Below are 13,011 nucleotides of genomic sequence, written 5' to 3'. Positions count from 1 at the left end.
TCTATTAAAGCTCAGGTGTTTTTGCTTAATTTTCTTATACCTATTTAATAAATTGCCATAATTGTTCAAAGTTTGTTACCAATTGATAAAATAGAATGAGGTTATACTTTTGTCCATCAGATTAATAGAATGCTTGATGTATTTAAACAATTGTTCGTCCTGTTGGATTTTTTTAAACTTAATTCTGTGATAATAATTATTGCCTTCACTCAAATTTTCCCATTTATCTACTCTAATGCCTGTTATTTTCTAAATTTGTACCAACAAAGTTGAAATCCCCCTGCAGAGAACAAGAAAGAACATAAGCCACCTCCCAGCAAAGCAAAATATGGATCCCCTTCCAGCAGACATGAAAGCATAAAAAACCCCTTCCACCACCCAATAGCATGTGTAAAAATACTTGTCCAAACTCTTTTGAACAATGAGCATCTCAAAACTGTTGATATTTTGGTGTTTTGAGTGCTGCTTGGTTTATTAAAATATGGTCAATATTTTAGCGCTACTTGATTTATTAAAATATGGTCAATATTTTAACATGACAAGCAACATATAATACGGTTATTAGTGTATTTTTATAACTTAAACTTGCTAAACAAAGCATGATGCAACTATTTAGATCTCTATGTCTATATAAATAGTACCATTTTCCCTACATATTTGAATGACGTTGTATACATTTCACACAATTTTAAAACCCGCAGCATCGCACAGGCTTCTTTACTAGTAAAGTACTAATATTAAATTGAAATCACCGTTCCGCCCACCCAAACAGAGCTACGCTCGATGAAATGAAAGCAGGCGCCTCTCTGAATTCTGGAAACGTGAAGAACCGCCGGCACAAAATACACACCTGACCTTAAAATGTTTCATTTTATCTTCAAAACCTCTCTCCATCTTCAACAAACCAGAACCCGGAATGCCAATATCAGATCCCTCACCACTCTCAGCATTTGTGACTACCCAGCACTCACTGACTATCTCACAAACACTTTGGCTTTCACCCCAGAGTCAGCTCTTCAAGTGTCCAAGAAAATCCATGGTAGACCCCCCAACAATCCCTACCCAGTCCACTCCCTCTTCGAACATTACGGTTTTACCCCTACCCACATAGCCAAAATCATCACCATATGCCCAACCTTCCTTTGGGCAAACCCAGAAAAAACCCTCAAGCCCAAGCTAGACTTTCTTGCCCAAAATGGCATTTCTGGTCAAAACCTTGTAATCACAATCACCAACAACCCCAGAATTCTAGAGCGGAGTTTGAACAAACAGATTGCGCCCTGTATTGGGTTCCTTAAGAGCTTTCTTGGGTCTGCCTCGGCTTTGTTGTCGCACTTTTCGGTCAAGCGTGGTACTGCGGTTGTGCTCAGATTTTCTGACTCTATGGGCGCGAACGCTGAGACTCTAAGACAACACGGTGTGCCTCACAGTAACATTCTGAAGATGATCGCGTGCCAGCCACGGATATTTTCAAGGGATGTTGAGGTTTTCAGTAAGATTGTGAGGGAAGTTGAGGAACTGGGTTTCAATCCGTTGAGCATGATGTTCATCCATGGCGTGTGTACGCTTTTTTCGATGAGGAAGGACAAGTGGGTTTCAAAATTTGAGGTGTTGAAGAGTTTTGGGTGGTCGGAGGAGGAGTTTCAGGCTTTGTTCTTGAAGCAACCCCCGGTAATGAGGTCGTCGTCGGAGCGATTAAAGAGGGCATTGGACTTTTTCATGAACAAGATGGGGTGGGGCACTTCGGACATTCTCAAGTACCCAGTTTTGCTTTGCTTGAGCTTTGAAAAGAGGGTGTTGCCGAGGTGGTCGATACTTCAAGTTTTGATTGCCAAAGGTGTTATAACCAAGAGCAAGAAGACTACTGCGAAGGCATTTATGCAAACTGAGGACAAGTTTGTGAGCGAGTTTGTGAAGGGATATGAAGAGCATGCCCCTGAACTTTTGGAGATTTACCAAAAAAAGCTCCAAGGTTTATGATATGTGACTCTGTTTCCTTGCAATGAGGTGGGGGCTTTTATTTTTCTGTGCAATAATTAGGTTTTTTATTTATTGTTATTGGTTCATGATTTGGTTATTGAAGAACCTTGACGGGATTATGGTTTCATTTGCTTTTATCTATATTGGCAATTGTTTTAATTCAATATATCTTGTGCTTTCATAGTATAATTTTCTGACTTAGTAATAAGGCAATATTTTTTTATAAAAAAAAGCTGAAACCTGATTAGTGAACCAGTTTGCAGACAGACAAAAACCTAATGAAAGAATTTTTGAAGTGTTTTTCCATTTACTATGCATTTCTCTTTTGAAATATGTCATGGTGTAAAAAAGAAAAAGCATGTCCTTGGAACGGAACCATGTATTTATCTGATAAAAGGGAAGACTACCATTTGCTGTTAATATGTTTTTTGCTAGGGGAGTTGGTAGGCGGTCTGCCTATGTGTTTGTCCATGTTACTGTTCGAAGTCTTGATTTGCTTGGCCATGCAAATAGACCGCTGCTGATAATAAGAATCTTCTATTGTTGGCAGAGTATTATTTCTGTACCAGGAATGCTGTAAATAACCTGAAACTTGACAATGCGCATGTGTGTCTATTTTTCTAGAGTGTATATTGAGGAAAAGGCATGAGAACTACTAGCACTTTTAGATATGATTTATTGGATGATGGATTGAAATTGAGGATGAGATGACATGAAGCTACTAGGCCTGGCAACTTATCAGTGGTGAGTGAGCTGATTTTCGGTTCTTTTGGAAATGCCTAATGGTTCTTGCACTTATTATGGTAGAAACTGGGAGATCTCATTGGTTCCAAAGTCATTTCCTTACTTTTGCTTTTCCCTTTTTTAGTGGGGTGTGGGGGATAAATGATCTATTCTTTAACAGTATTTTTAATATGTAGATGGAAATCAGGAAGGAACATGTAATGAGAAATTGGGTTTGTGACTAAATGTGATGGTAGAAGAACGAGTGATGCTTTTCTTATGGGACAAAGCCAGATTCTGGGCCTCGCTCCAGGCTTCTTCTGAGTTCCCAGGCTTCCCTTTCTTCCCTCTGTCTTTGGATTGGGAAGCAGCTAGTTCTTATGGTTTGGGTCTGTTTTCAGCCTGGCTGTTCTGCTGTTATGTTGTTTTTTGTGGACTTTTGTAGTTTGATGGTTGTTTTTTAATGGACAGCTTGTTCACTTATATTGTACTTCCCCCTTTCATTCTTGTTCAATTTTTCTGTTCCTATTAAAATAATGTGGATCATTTCTTCTGTATATAGCTACATTATTGCCTTATTACTAAGTTTCCCCTAACATTCTTTCCTCCTTTTAGGGTAGTAGGTTGGATGGCTGGTGTGGTCCTGAGATTGGTCATCAAGGAGTTTGAAGGTTTTTCATGGACCAATTGCTTCTCAGTTCCCACTGTATTTGTTGTGTCAAAAGAACATGATGGTCACTGTATTTGTTTGAAGGTTTTTGTGTATTTAATTTTTTTGGGGCCTCCATTTTCAGTTCCATGCTACCTGTGTAATCACTATGACTACGCCTCCAATGTGATGCCTTTTCTGATATAAGAACAAATGGGGAAATCCTGCAAATAGGAATTCTTTATATGGCAGACTTTTTATATTTGGTTCCTTTTAACTTATCAAAAAATAATAATAAAGGTTTTCTTACTATCTTTATCATCCTTCTCACTTTTGCAAACATTTCTGAATATCTTTTCTTTTTAAATTTTATCTGCGGCATGTCTATGAAAGAAAATTGAAATCATTATGCCTACATATGTGAAGGAGTTTCTATTTTTTTTATTTTTTTTTGCCAGATGTGAAGGAGTTCTTTTTAAATCCGTATGTTTTTATGCAGTTGGTTTCGACCTGAACAACAAATCAACGATGAGCAGCTGGCCTACTTCTCCATTCATGACAGGTAATTGTTTTTCCTTCTAGTTTCCCTTCACCCATTTATTGAATTTTGTATTTATCAAATCATTTTGGAGATTCCTGTGCGTTTGGATATAAAATGCTTCCTTGATTTTCATAAAAAAATCGTCCTATTTGGTCCTCCAAGTTTGCCATAAGATTTTACTCTTGAACTTGTTGCTCTATTGCTTGCAATTCTTTCTACTCTTCTGGCTTCTTCTCTTATCAAACAACATGGAAAGAAAAAATATGTGGGGTTCTTTCATTACATCACCTCATGTATGGATACTTTCTTTTTCTTGGATGAGTTGTTCTGCTTTTTGAAGTCCCTCTTTAAGTTGTTGTACAAGGTCATCTACTTAAGCATGTAGTTAGTTTTGTTCCAACTATTCAGCAATCTGATAATCATTTACTGTATTGTTCGATTAATTTAAGAAATAGAGTGCCACACTTGGTTGGTGGTGAAGACATTGATTGACTAGTAAATACGACCCAAATTTCACGTCACCCTCAACTACAAAATCTTGCAATATCAAACCTAACGTTTACAAATCATTTCAATGCGGCCCTTCTGTCATTTCGGCTGTTAATTCTTCTCGGTATTTCCTCCGTAGCTTGGGTGGGTCTCAATTCTTTTGCGATGTATCAACTCATGGACCCATGTCTACACATCTGAGGGCATTTTATGTTAGGTTTGATATTGCAGGATTTTGTAGTTCAAGTTGCAATGTGAAAATATAGGACATACTTGAGTGGTGCAAAGTGTATGATATTTGTATGATATTTGAACAAATCTGCTTGTTGCTGGCCAGTGGCCAATAATTATTGCTTGGATTTCGCAGGTCTTTCCTTTCAAGGAGGTTTCAAGTTTTGGGAGTCGAGGAGATTTCATGTAAGATGTTATTGGATCTTCAAAAGTCTTTTGATTTGGATACCAAAAGTAGAGAAAATATTGACAATCATAATCTGATTGAAAGGAGTTGTCTGGCTAATCCATGATATTGCCCTTGGGGGGTTTGTAGGACACATCTTTTTGTTCTAGGCAGATCTTGATGCTGATGGAACCAATGGAATGATTCGACCTTTGAGGGGCCGAAAGAATGGGATTGGTGAAACACTTTCCTATCAATTTACTCTTTCCCTCTGTAGTCTAATGGAACTGGCAGAAAAATAAATCCATATTCCTATACCTTCCAACAAATGGCCAATAAATTCTCAAATATATATGCTCTCTCTCGAGCTCCAAATGAAAGCTAGCCAATCGAGGAAGTGGAGTGCAAAGAAAATTTTGATACCTGTTTGGGATGGGCAGATTATGCCTCGTTCAATAACTTAAAAGTTGTATCCTTTAATTAAAAAAACACTTCATTAATCAATCAAGTTAAAGAGTAATGCTAGGCAGGTCCTACCCCTATCAGGGACGTGGTCTCCCTAGAATTTTTCGTAAGTTATTTGCATGCCAGACATTGAAACTTGGAAATTACATATTCAACGAGAGAACATAGCTTCATGAAGACCAGCTTAACGGCAACTTTGAAGGCCTAACCACAATTTAAAAGACAAAATCTTCACGAAAAACAACCCTATTCTACATGAAGTTGGTTGATTTGGGGTAGTGGGCTAGCTTAAGGCACCGATCACTGAAAAAACTCAATGAGATGCTTATTAGAGGAGGCTGCCGTATACAAAATTCTGCTTAGTCTTAACAGTGAACAAATAGTTTGATCTAACGATTAGAAGATAAATAAATACTTTGAATTTGTAACAAAGTAGTTAACATATGCTCTGCAATCATGCTCATACTTTGGTTAAGAATCTCAAGTACAACCTATCTAATTATACATGCAAATTTTCCAAATATGCATAAACATCTGTTCCATGATGTTATGACTTGAGTTATAAGTACCAGATTGGATATAAACAAATGAATTAATTCTCATCATAGAACACTTCTGAACTTACTCTAGGCCTCTGTTAAAAGTTCATGATTATGCTGGCTTTGAATTCAACTTCAGCCAAAAAATTTGAATCAATGATGACATGTAAGAATGCATACTAGCGATTAAACCATCCCTATTTTTCTGCATACTAGCAATCAACCATTGGTAGTCCGACAGAGTAGAATCAGATAACGGCTCCAAAAATTCACACCTTGCCAAAATCTGAGGTGGAGGTACTCCTGCAACGAGGTTTGTGTCCAGTCTTGGCTTTCCCTTGATGAGCTCATTCAAAACTTCAGGCGGAGCACTATCAAGAGCAGATGGGGATGCTCCGGGGACTACCTCCTGCTTAAAAGGGAGTGCTCGAGCAGTTTGCAAGCAGAACTCTATCCATTGATGGATGAGCGGAGATGGCCCTCTAACTCTCCCCCCAATTCGATTTGTTTCAAGTTGAGAGACAGCAGGAATTGCCTAGAAAAAGAAAAAATATATATAAACTTGACATCTAGGAGAAGATATCATATAAAGGACAACTTAAATTTCTACGACAATATGAAGCAGGGTGTACCCATAGATCAGCCCATATACTAGCTCCTGATTTCGGAACAATTACTGCAACATTAGACATGCGTTTGGCAACAGGAAGAACATCACTGCTCCACCCAACAGCCATCCACACATCTCCAACCCCAAATGCTTTTAAATAGTGCACACTGTCAAATAGTCGGACCTACATAAGGCCAATGAGCACATCATGATACAAATTAGAACAGAGCAAGTAACCTTCTGCATCATTCTGACAGACTTTTTTTCATTTTCCTAACAATTCTGAGACATGTTCACCACATGAATTATCATAAATGTTTCAGCCACCACTAGAAATACCCCTACCTAAAGTAGAATAATTTTGAGCCATAGCTCTAAAACTGACTCCCATTACCCAAATTTAGCTCCAGATTTGGCAGTAATCTACTTTTTCAGTAGTTTATCAAGTGCCTCTAACTTAGATAGTTTCTCTCAATACCTGTTTTACAAGTAAAGCAAGATTTTGCCTGACAGCATCTTTCCCACCATCAACTTGCAAATGGATGTCTTTTGTGTTGTATGATGCTCCCATGTACTTCAAAACTGCACCAATAACCTCTCTAGGAGAATCAACCATTGAAATCTTTCCTGCAAGTTCAGGTCGCCATAAATCTGCCCAGTCCTGCAATGCCAACTCTTAGAATGTTTGTATTTAAGACAACATTTAGTAAAAACCAAAACATGCCGAATACAAACAAAACCAGTTATTCAGAATTTAATGTAACTCTCAGCTTTCTTTAAGCAAGTTCCAGCAGGTAACCTTGCCAAACCACTATAGCCCTTGAATCAGTTTCCCAACTTCTTTTTTAATATTTTCCCCTTCTCCATGGCATATCATGTGTATCAATGAAATTGTTAAAACTCTCTTTAAGGAGAAAGAAGTATAGCATAACAAAATAACTTCAGAGACATGTTACCTCTACAGGAGCCAACTTATGCTTTCGGAATTTAGTTTTTTTGTATGCTATCACCATGCAGCCCCAGCGATATGGAGCAGCCCATACTTTACCATCAGGATCAATTCTCCCCTCAGAGTTCCTGCGGAGATATACCTGATACCTTTTTAGCAAAAGTAAAACACCATAAAGCGATTCTTTATGGAACAAAACGGCATTGCCAATTCGAAACAGTACACCAAGCAAAAGCAAATGGTTAAACAACTTAAGGAAACATGCACAATAAAACTCAAGAAGTTCATAGAATTAACTGATATTGACTAAGAATGGGTATATAACACACTGTTGACGGGAGGAAAACAACAACACCAGCTAACATATATTGATTCTGAGGTCTGGCATGCCAGTTGAAACATTTAAGCAGGTTTTCAATCTACATATCATCTACATGTATATAGTACCCTTCAGAATATGTGTGATTCCGGAGTTTCCAGTTACACAACATAGATCTTAGAAATCAGGGCTTGCCCCTCTTCGTAGCTCATTTAAGATTTATAATAAAGCTACTGATATAATCCATCACATGGATGCTACTAAAACTATAATAAATTTATCTATTCCTCTGATTTCTGGTCAAGAAAACAAGTGTTGCAGTTCAACATGACCTGTGACCTTCAATAATTTGGACAGGACAGACATCAACATAAAATGGCATAGCTGGGCATAGATAGCATCACTTAATGTGTAAACGGGGGATCCACTAGAACACACTATTCAGGAATCAGGAAACAAGAGGACACGAAAGAGCAGTTGTATTCTTACTTTCCATCTGTCACTCAATCCTTTAAACCAGTCCTGGTCTTCTACCCCTTGAATGGGTTCAATTAAAGCCTTGTTAATGGCATAACTGAGCCAAGAATCCCCAACACTAACGAGGTCAGCTGCTACAATAGATGAAGGTCCAACTTTGCCTTTGCTAAAGGCCATTAACAGATCAGAAAAGATGCCCTCAAGACTTGCATGGGACTTCAAGTGAACCTTTGATCTTTTTCCTTGAGATTGCATGAAATCCTACAGGTCAGAAAGCAAATTAAGTTATGAACCACGCATGTTGCCTAAACTCGCACAAAACCAGCTACCCATCAAACCAAATACTAAAGTCCATGTCATATGACAAAATACAGAGAAAGAAATGCGCCACAGACCTTAACCCATGAAGGTGGAACAGAGCCACGCAGAGCAGCAATTCTCAAAGGTACAGTCAAAGCATATGTCTTAGACTTCCAGGCTCCAAAGGCTGCTTCCAACTTGCTATCTTCTGACCTTTCCAAATTGCCAGATTTACCCTCATCACCATCATCTCTGGCTGTGCTCATCAAATGTACAATCACCACAATCACAACAATCACACTTACACTAAACAGCCCGCCCTTACTGTTATTGATAAAAATAAAAATAAAAACTAAGTCGGCTGCTTTGGGAAATTACCTTGAGCTGTGTGCTCCTCCTCCAGGACCGCCCCAGGGTCGCCGAGAGGAAGAGGCGGACATTGGGCCGAAGCGGCCCAACAGCAAAGCCCAAGCCCAAAGAAGAGGGCGGCAGAGGCAGCAAGCCGAAGCAAGGTCTGAGGCACGGCAGAGGTGGGCTGCTCCGGGGCCGGAGAATGTGGAGTGAGGCTGAGGCCACAAGAGAAAGAGAGAGGCCTATGACAGCGGAGAGTTGGTTGGGATTTGGTTGAGCGATGGAGGCGAGGGAAGAAAAGGGTGAGCTTATTAGGATTTTCGGGAGATGAGAGGTCAAAGGGGAACGAGATGTGTGGTGGCACCAATGGAACGACACAAGCAGCAGCAGCAGCCATGGAAGAGAAATAATTGAACTGAAAAGGAATGACGACGGAGGGAGCACAGTTTCATATGATCCAAGTAGAGAGTTATTTACACTAACAGCCTGAAGTTTTCGGAGTTTTTATAAAATTCTCCAAGGTTTCAGAAATTACATGAACACCTCCTCAAGTTTAAAATTGTTTTCACAAAATCGTTTTTTATTGACTTTTAGTCCAAAAATTAATAATTTTCTATATATATATATATATATTCTCCAAATGACAAAGTTAGCCTTTAAGACTAGATTGTATATATATTATTGCAGTCCTGATCTCTTGAACTATAATGGTCCAAGAGATTTGTGGTCACTCACCGTTGGATATAAATTCAACGGTTCACTCACTCTTGCACTCCTTTTAAAAAACTTTTTTAAACCATTAGATTAATATCCAATGGTGGGTGACCACAATCTCTTAGACTCATGTAGTCCAAGAGATTGGAATTGTATATCATTGATGTTCTTGTTATTTGCATTAAAAAAAAATTTCAACAATGAAATCATCAATTTTTGGATGAACAATTAATGAGAAAGGATTTTGTGAAAACAAACTGAAACCTCACTAGGTATTCGTGTAATTTTTGAAAGTTGAGGGGATTTTGTGAAAATATTTATAAAAAAACCTCATAGAGTGGTAGTATAAATAATTCTCAAGTAGCACTTGGAAAATTTGGGGTTTATTATGTGGAAAGATCAAGACATTGAAATTTGAATGGTGACGTTGGTGAAGTGGAACAATCCTTCTAGCAGCTCAAATTTTTCTCCTTGGTGGAGTTTTTTTTTTTTTTTTTTTTTAGAAGGAGAATTCATTCATAAAACCACAGACGTACAAAGAGCGACATGATACAGTAGTCTCGTTAAAACCTTCCTAGGACAAATCCCAGGGGAGGAAAGAGTACCAACACGTCATGGACTAACATGAGAATACAATTCGGGTCACTTTGGACTATTACAATAAAAGAACAACTCAAAAACAAAACCTAACACAAAGACCTCCGACGAGAACCGCAACTAGAGACCAACACAGTAGACCCACATGAGAGGACCGCAGAAACCCCAAATAGTAAAGCCACAGGAGAGGATCGCAGAACATCCCAATTGTCAAAAGAAGCCTTCTATGAGCAAAATCATAGTCGTTTGACACCCATACAAACTGTAAGTCATACCATAGTAGACACCAGGAGAGAATACAGAGGACAAACACAAAAACAACAGTAAAAAGACCCATGAGAAGTACTCTACTTCAACTCAAAACCTGACAAAGAAAACCTCATATGACGAAGCATAGTTCTTCGGTCGGTACAGAGTAAAGAAGAGCACCACATCCTAACAACTACCACCAGCGTCGCTGTTGCTGCTGCTATTAAAATAGAGACAAAACATCAGCCACCAGGTATCACAACTCCAAGAAGAGACACAATTTAGCTTCACTACTGTCGCCGCTGCCAAGACAAAGACAACTTCAGTCACCTGGAACACTGCAAAAACAACCAAACAAAACAAACAGACAAACAGACCTAGATCCAAACAGATCTAGACTATCTGGAGATGGGAAGAGGAGGAGAAAAGGGGATAAGAGTAAAAGAAAATATGGGTGAAAAAGAAAGGGAGATGAGGAGAGGAAGGGGAAGATGGGATAAGGGAAGGCAGGGCAGTGGCCACCTCCCCCCCCCCTCTTTTTAGCTTCCTCACGGTTGGTTGTTAGCAAGGAGAAAGGGGATCAGAGTGCGGCTAGAGTTAGCAAGGAGAGAGTAACAAAAGTGGAAACGAGTACCAGTCTTTACTCTCATTGGTGGAGTTTATAATTTCATATTCTCAACCTTTCATTAAATGTGTTGGTGCATGCAATATACATGCAATCCAACAATCGAGATTGGATGGCTTTGTTACTGCTTCTTTACCTGATTAGTGAATGATACTTTGATTGTTATGGTCCCCAAAGTAGAAAAACCTATCTTTATGGCTCTACTCAGGCCTATCAGTTTGTCTTTATGGCTTTACAAGGTAGTTTTTAAAATCCTTGTAGGCTTCGTTCTTGTAAGGCTAAACTTGTTAGTCCAACTCAAGTTGTTCCAAGAAGACAAATTGTAGAAAATATTGTGGTCCCCCTACCCCCTCATGAATCATAAAGTTCCCAACTTCATCACATACAGTATGAAAGGGAAATAATTCAAGAAAGAAAAAAAATGAAGAGGTCCAAAAAAAAAAAAAAAAAAAAGGGTCTAAAAGAAATGCATCTACACCTTAAATAAGAATGCAATTACACAAAGTGGAACACAAGTGTCGGCCAGTTGCATACACTATTAAAAAAAAATTGGGGAAATCATGACCTAAAGGTCACAAAAAAGAGGGTCATGTCATTTTGAATCACATTTAACACAGATATGTTGTATTTGTGTCATATGTAGAGAAAACATAATAGTTTCGTACCCAACTTGAATAGACGAAAGAATTTATTGCGCTTAATTAATTTAGGCACAACTTTCATGGCTTATAGAGAGCACAAATAGACAACTTTTGTGCCTAATGGTTATATATATATATATATATATATATATACTTTTATTTTTTTTAAAGTCTCATGACTTATATAAAGCACGGATACTAAATTTTTGTGCCTTTGTATTGCACAAACTCCAAAGTATTGTGTCTATAGAGCACAAATACTGCAATTGTGTCTCTTTAGGTTGCCTATAGATCACAAATACGAAAAATTGTCTCTTTAAGTCTGACAGGACCCGAATCAAATTCCGCTTTGGAATTCGAGTCGAACCCTGTGCGTGTCCGACACTTGGCAAATGTCGGGCACAAATGACCTATTTGCCCTTTTTCTTAAAATTTTGACCTTGACTTCTATCGAAATTTCGGCAGAGTCTCCCCTGTAATTTGCTCAATCCCAAAATTTTCACCTGTCAAAATGAGCAAAATATCTACACAACCAACTGCCAGCACTTCAATAAACATGCTAAAAGTTCCATTCTCACATTCTAGGGCAATATATCAGAGCAATTTTGATAGTTTACGGATTTCTTAATTGTTTTACGTACCAACACTTTTGAACTAGAAAGCGTGGAAGTCACAATGGCCAGGTGGTGGATGTCTTGTGCACGCTATAGCCTGGGGGCGCAAAACAGTTGAAAGTATGAGTGGACCAAAAATAAAGGTTCATAAAATATCTAAGAATATACTAACCCCCATTGTAAAAATAGTGAAATAAATCTAAATACGTATTCTGCATTTAAAACATACTAAACTCAAGGCATTATATGTAAATCATATTCGAACTCGATAATTCTCGCATAAAAACAATGAAATCAAATACAGTTGAGTAAAACTGAATATCTAAACTAGCTTGAAACATATTAAAATCAACGCAATTACATATTTATAAAAAATATATGCTATCGCTTTCAAGAGCAATAAAACTTGCATGAAAGCATTGAAATCCAAACCTGCATAAAAGCAATGTACTCAAAACTTGAATCAAAGCACTGAAATCAATCAAATCTACCACTCGGATGTACCCCTGTAATTCCGTCAATTCCCCTGGCAGGTCTCGGCGACACAAAGTCTATCCAAGCCGCAAACTGATAGGATACAGGGGACTATAGTCAGCCTGATCCGCTGGCAGGTCTCGATGACACAAAGTAGACTCGAGCCGCTCTGGCTGGATTCAGGGGATCGTAGTCAGCCTGATCCGCAATCCTGGCAGGTCTCGGGGACACGAAGTCAGCCGAGCCGCAAATCCTGGCAGGTCTCGGGACACCAAGTCTGCCGAGCCGCAAATCCTGGCACTCACGGT

At 38.6% G+C, this 13,011-nt stretch overlaps 2 protein-coding genes across 16 annotated transcripts; one reads left to right on the top strand and one right to left on the bottom strand.

The window, feature by feature from the left end:
* The first annotated feature begins 730 nt into the window (after positions 1-730).
* LOC117620126 lies at positions 731-5,108 on the top strand. 14 transcript variants are annotated; one of them, XR_004584672.1, is made up of 5 exons: positions 731-2,007; positions 2,531-2,724; positions 3,319-3,374; positions 3,852-3,914; positions 4,750-5,108. XR_004584672.1 is itself a non-coding variant. In XM_034350244.1 (4 exons), exons 1-4 carry the CDS (start codon positions 2,003-2,005, stop codon positions 4,875-4,877), a joined length of 252 nt encoding a protein of 83 aa, XP_034206135.1. In that variant the 5' UTR covers positions 1,988-2,002; the 3' UTR covers positions 4,878-5,108. The 14 variants fall into 14 exon arrangements, 3 of the variants coding, with proteins under 3 accessions (XP_034206135.1, XP_034206133.1, XP_034206134.1); XR_004584669.1 differs by lacking the exon at positions 3,319-3,374 and adding an exon at positions 2,901-3,092; XR_004584674.1 differs by lacking the exon at positions 2,531-2,724.
* Positions 5,109-5,648: 540 nt separating this feature from the next.
* Positions 5,649-9,303, bottom strand: LOC117617053. 2 transcript variants are annotated; one of them, XM_034346296.1, is made up of 7 exons: positions 8,817-9,303; positions 8,534-8,694; positions 8,151-8,399; positions 7,350-7,484; positions 6,872-7,054; positions 6,416-6,577; positions 5,649-6,318 (listed from the first exon to the last, which is right to left on the bottom strand). In XM_034346296.1, the coding sequence occupies exons 1-7, from the start codon at positions 9,184-9,186 to the stop codon at positions 5,896-5,898; spliced, it is 1,683 nt and encodes a 560-aa protein (XP_034202187.1). In that variant the 5' UTR covers positions 9,187-9,303; the 3' UTR covers positions 5,649-5,895. The 2 variants fall into 2 exon arrangements, with proteins under 2 accessions (XP_034202187.1, XP_034202188.1); XM_034346297.1 differs by lacking the exon at positions 6,416-6,577.
* Positions 9,304-13,011: the final 3,708 nt, after the last annotated feature.

This window comes from Prunus dulcis, chromosome 2, assembly GCF_902201215.1.
Source record: "Prunus dulcis chromosome 2, ALMONDv2, whole genome shotgun sequence".
Classification (NCBI taxonomy): Eukaryota; Viridiplantae; Streptophyta; class Magnoliopsida; order Rosales; family Rosaceae; genus Prunus; species Prunus dulcis.
This window is presented reverse-complemented; position numbering and strand designations above follow the sequence as displayed.

Coding starts and splice junctions, on each gene's coding strand:
- LOC117620126 (XM_034350242.1), top strand. CDS start 2,693: ATGAAGCTACTAGGCCTGGCAACTTATCAGTG. Junction 2,725..3,318: donor GGCCTGGCAACTTATCAGTG/GTGAGTGAGCTG, acceptor TCCTCCTTTTAG/GGTAGTAGGTTGGATGGCTG. Junction 3,375..3,851: donor GGTCATCAAGGAGTTTGAAG/GTTTTTCATGGA, acceptor GTTTTTATGCAG/TTGGTTTCGACCTGAACAAC.
- LOC117617053 (XM_034346296.1), bottom strand. CDS start 9,186: ATGGCTGCTGCTGCTGCTTGTGTCGTTCCATTGGTGCCACCACACATC. Junction 8,695..8,816: donor GGAGGAGCACACAGCTCAAG/GTAATTTCCCAA, acceptor TGATGAGCACAG/CCAGAGATGATGGTGATGAG. Junction 8,400..8,533: donor TTCCACCTTCATGGGTTAAG/GTCTGTGGCGCA, acceptor TCTGACCTGTAG/GATTTCATGCAATCTCAAGG.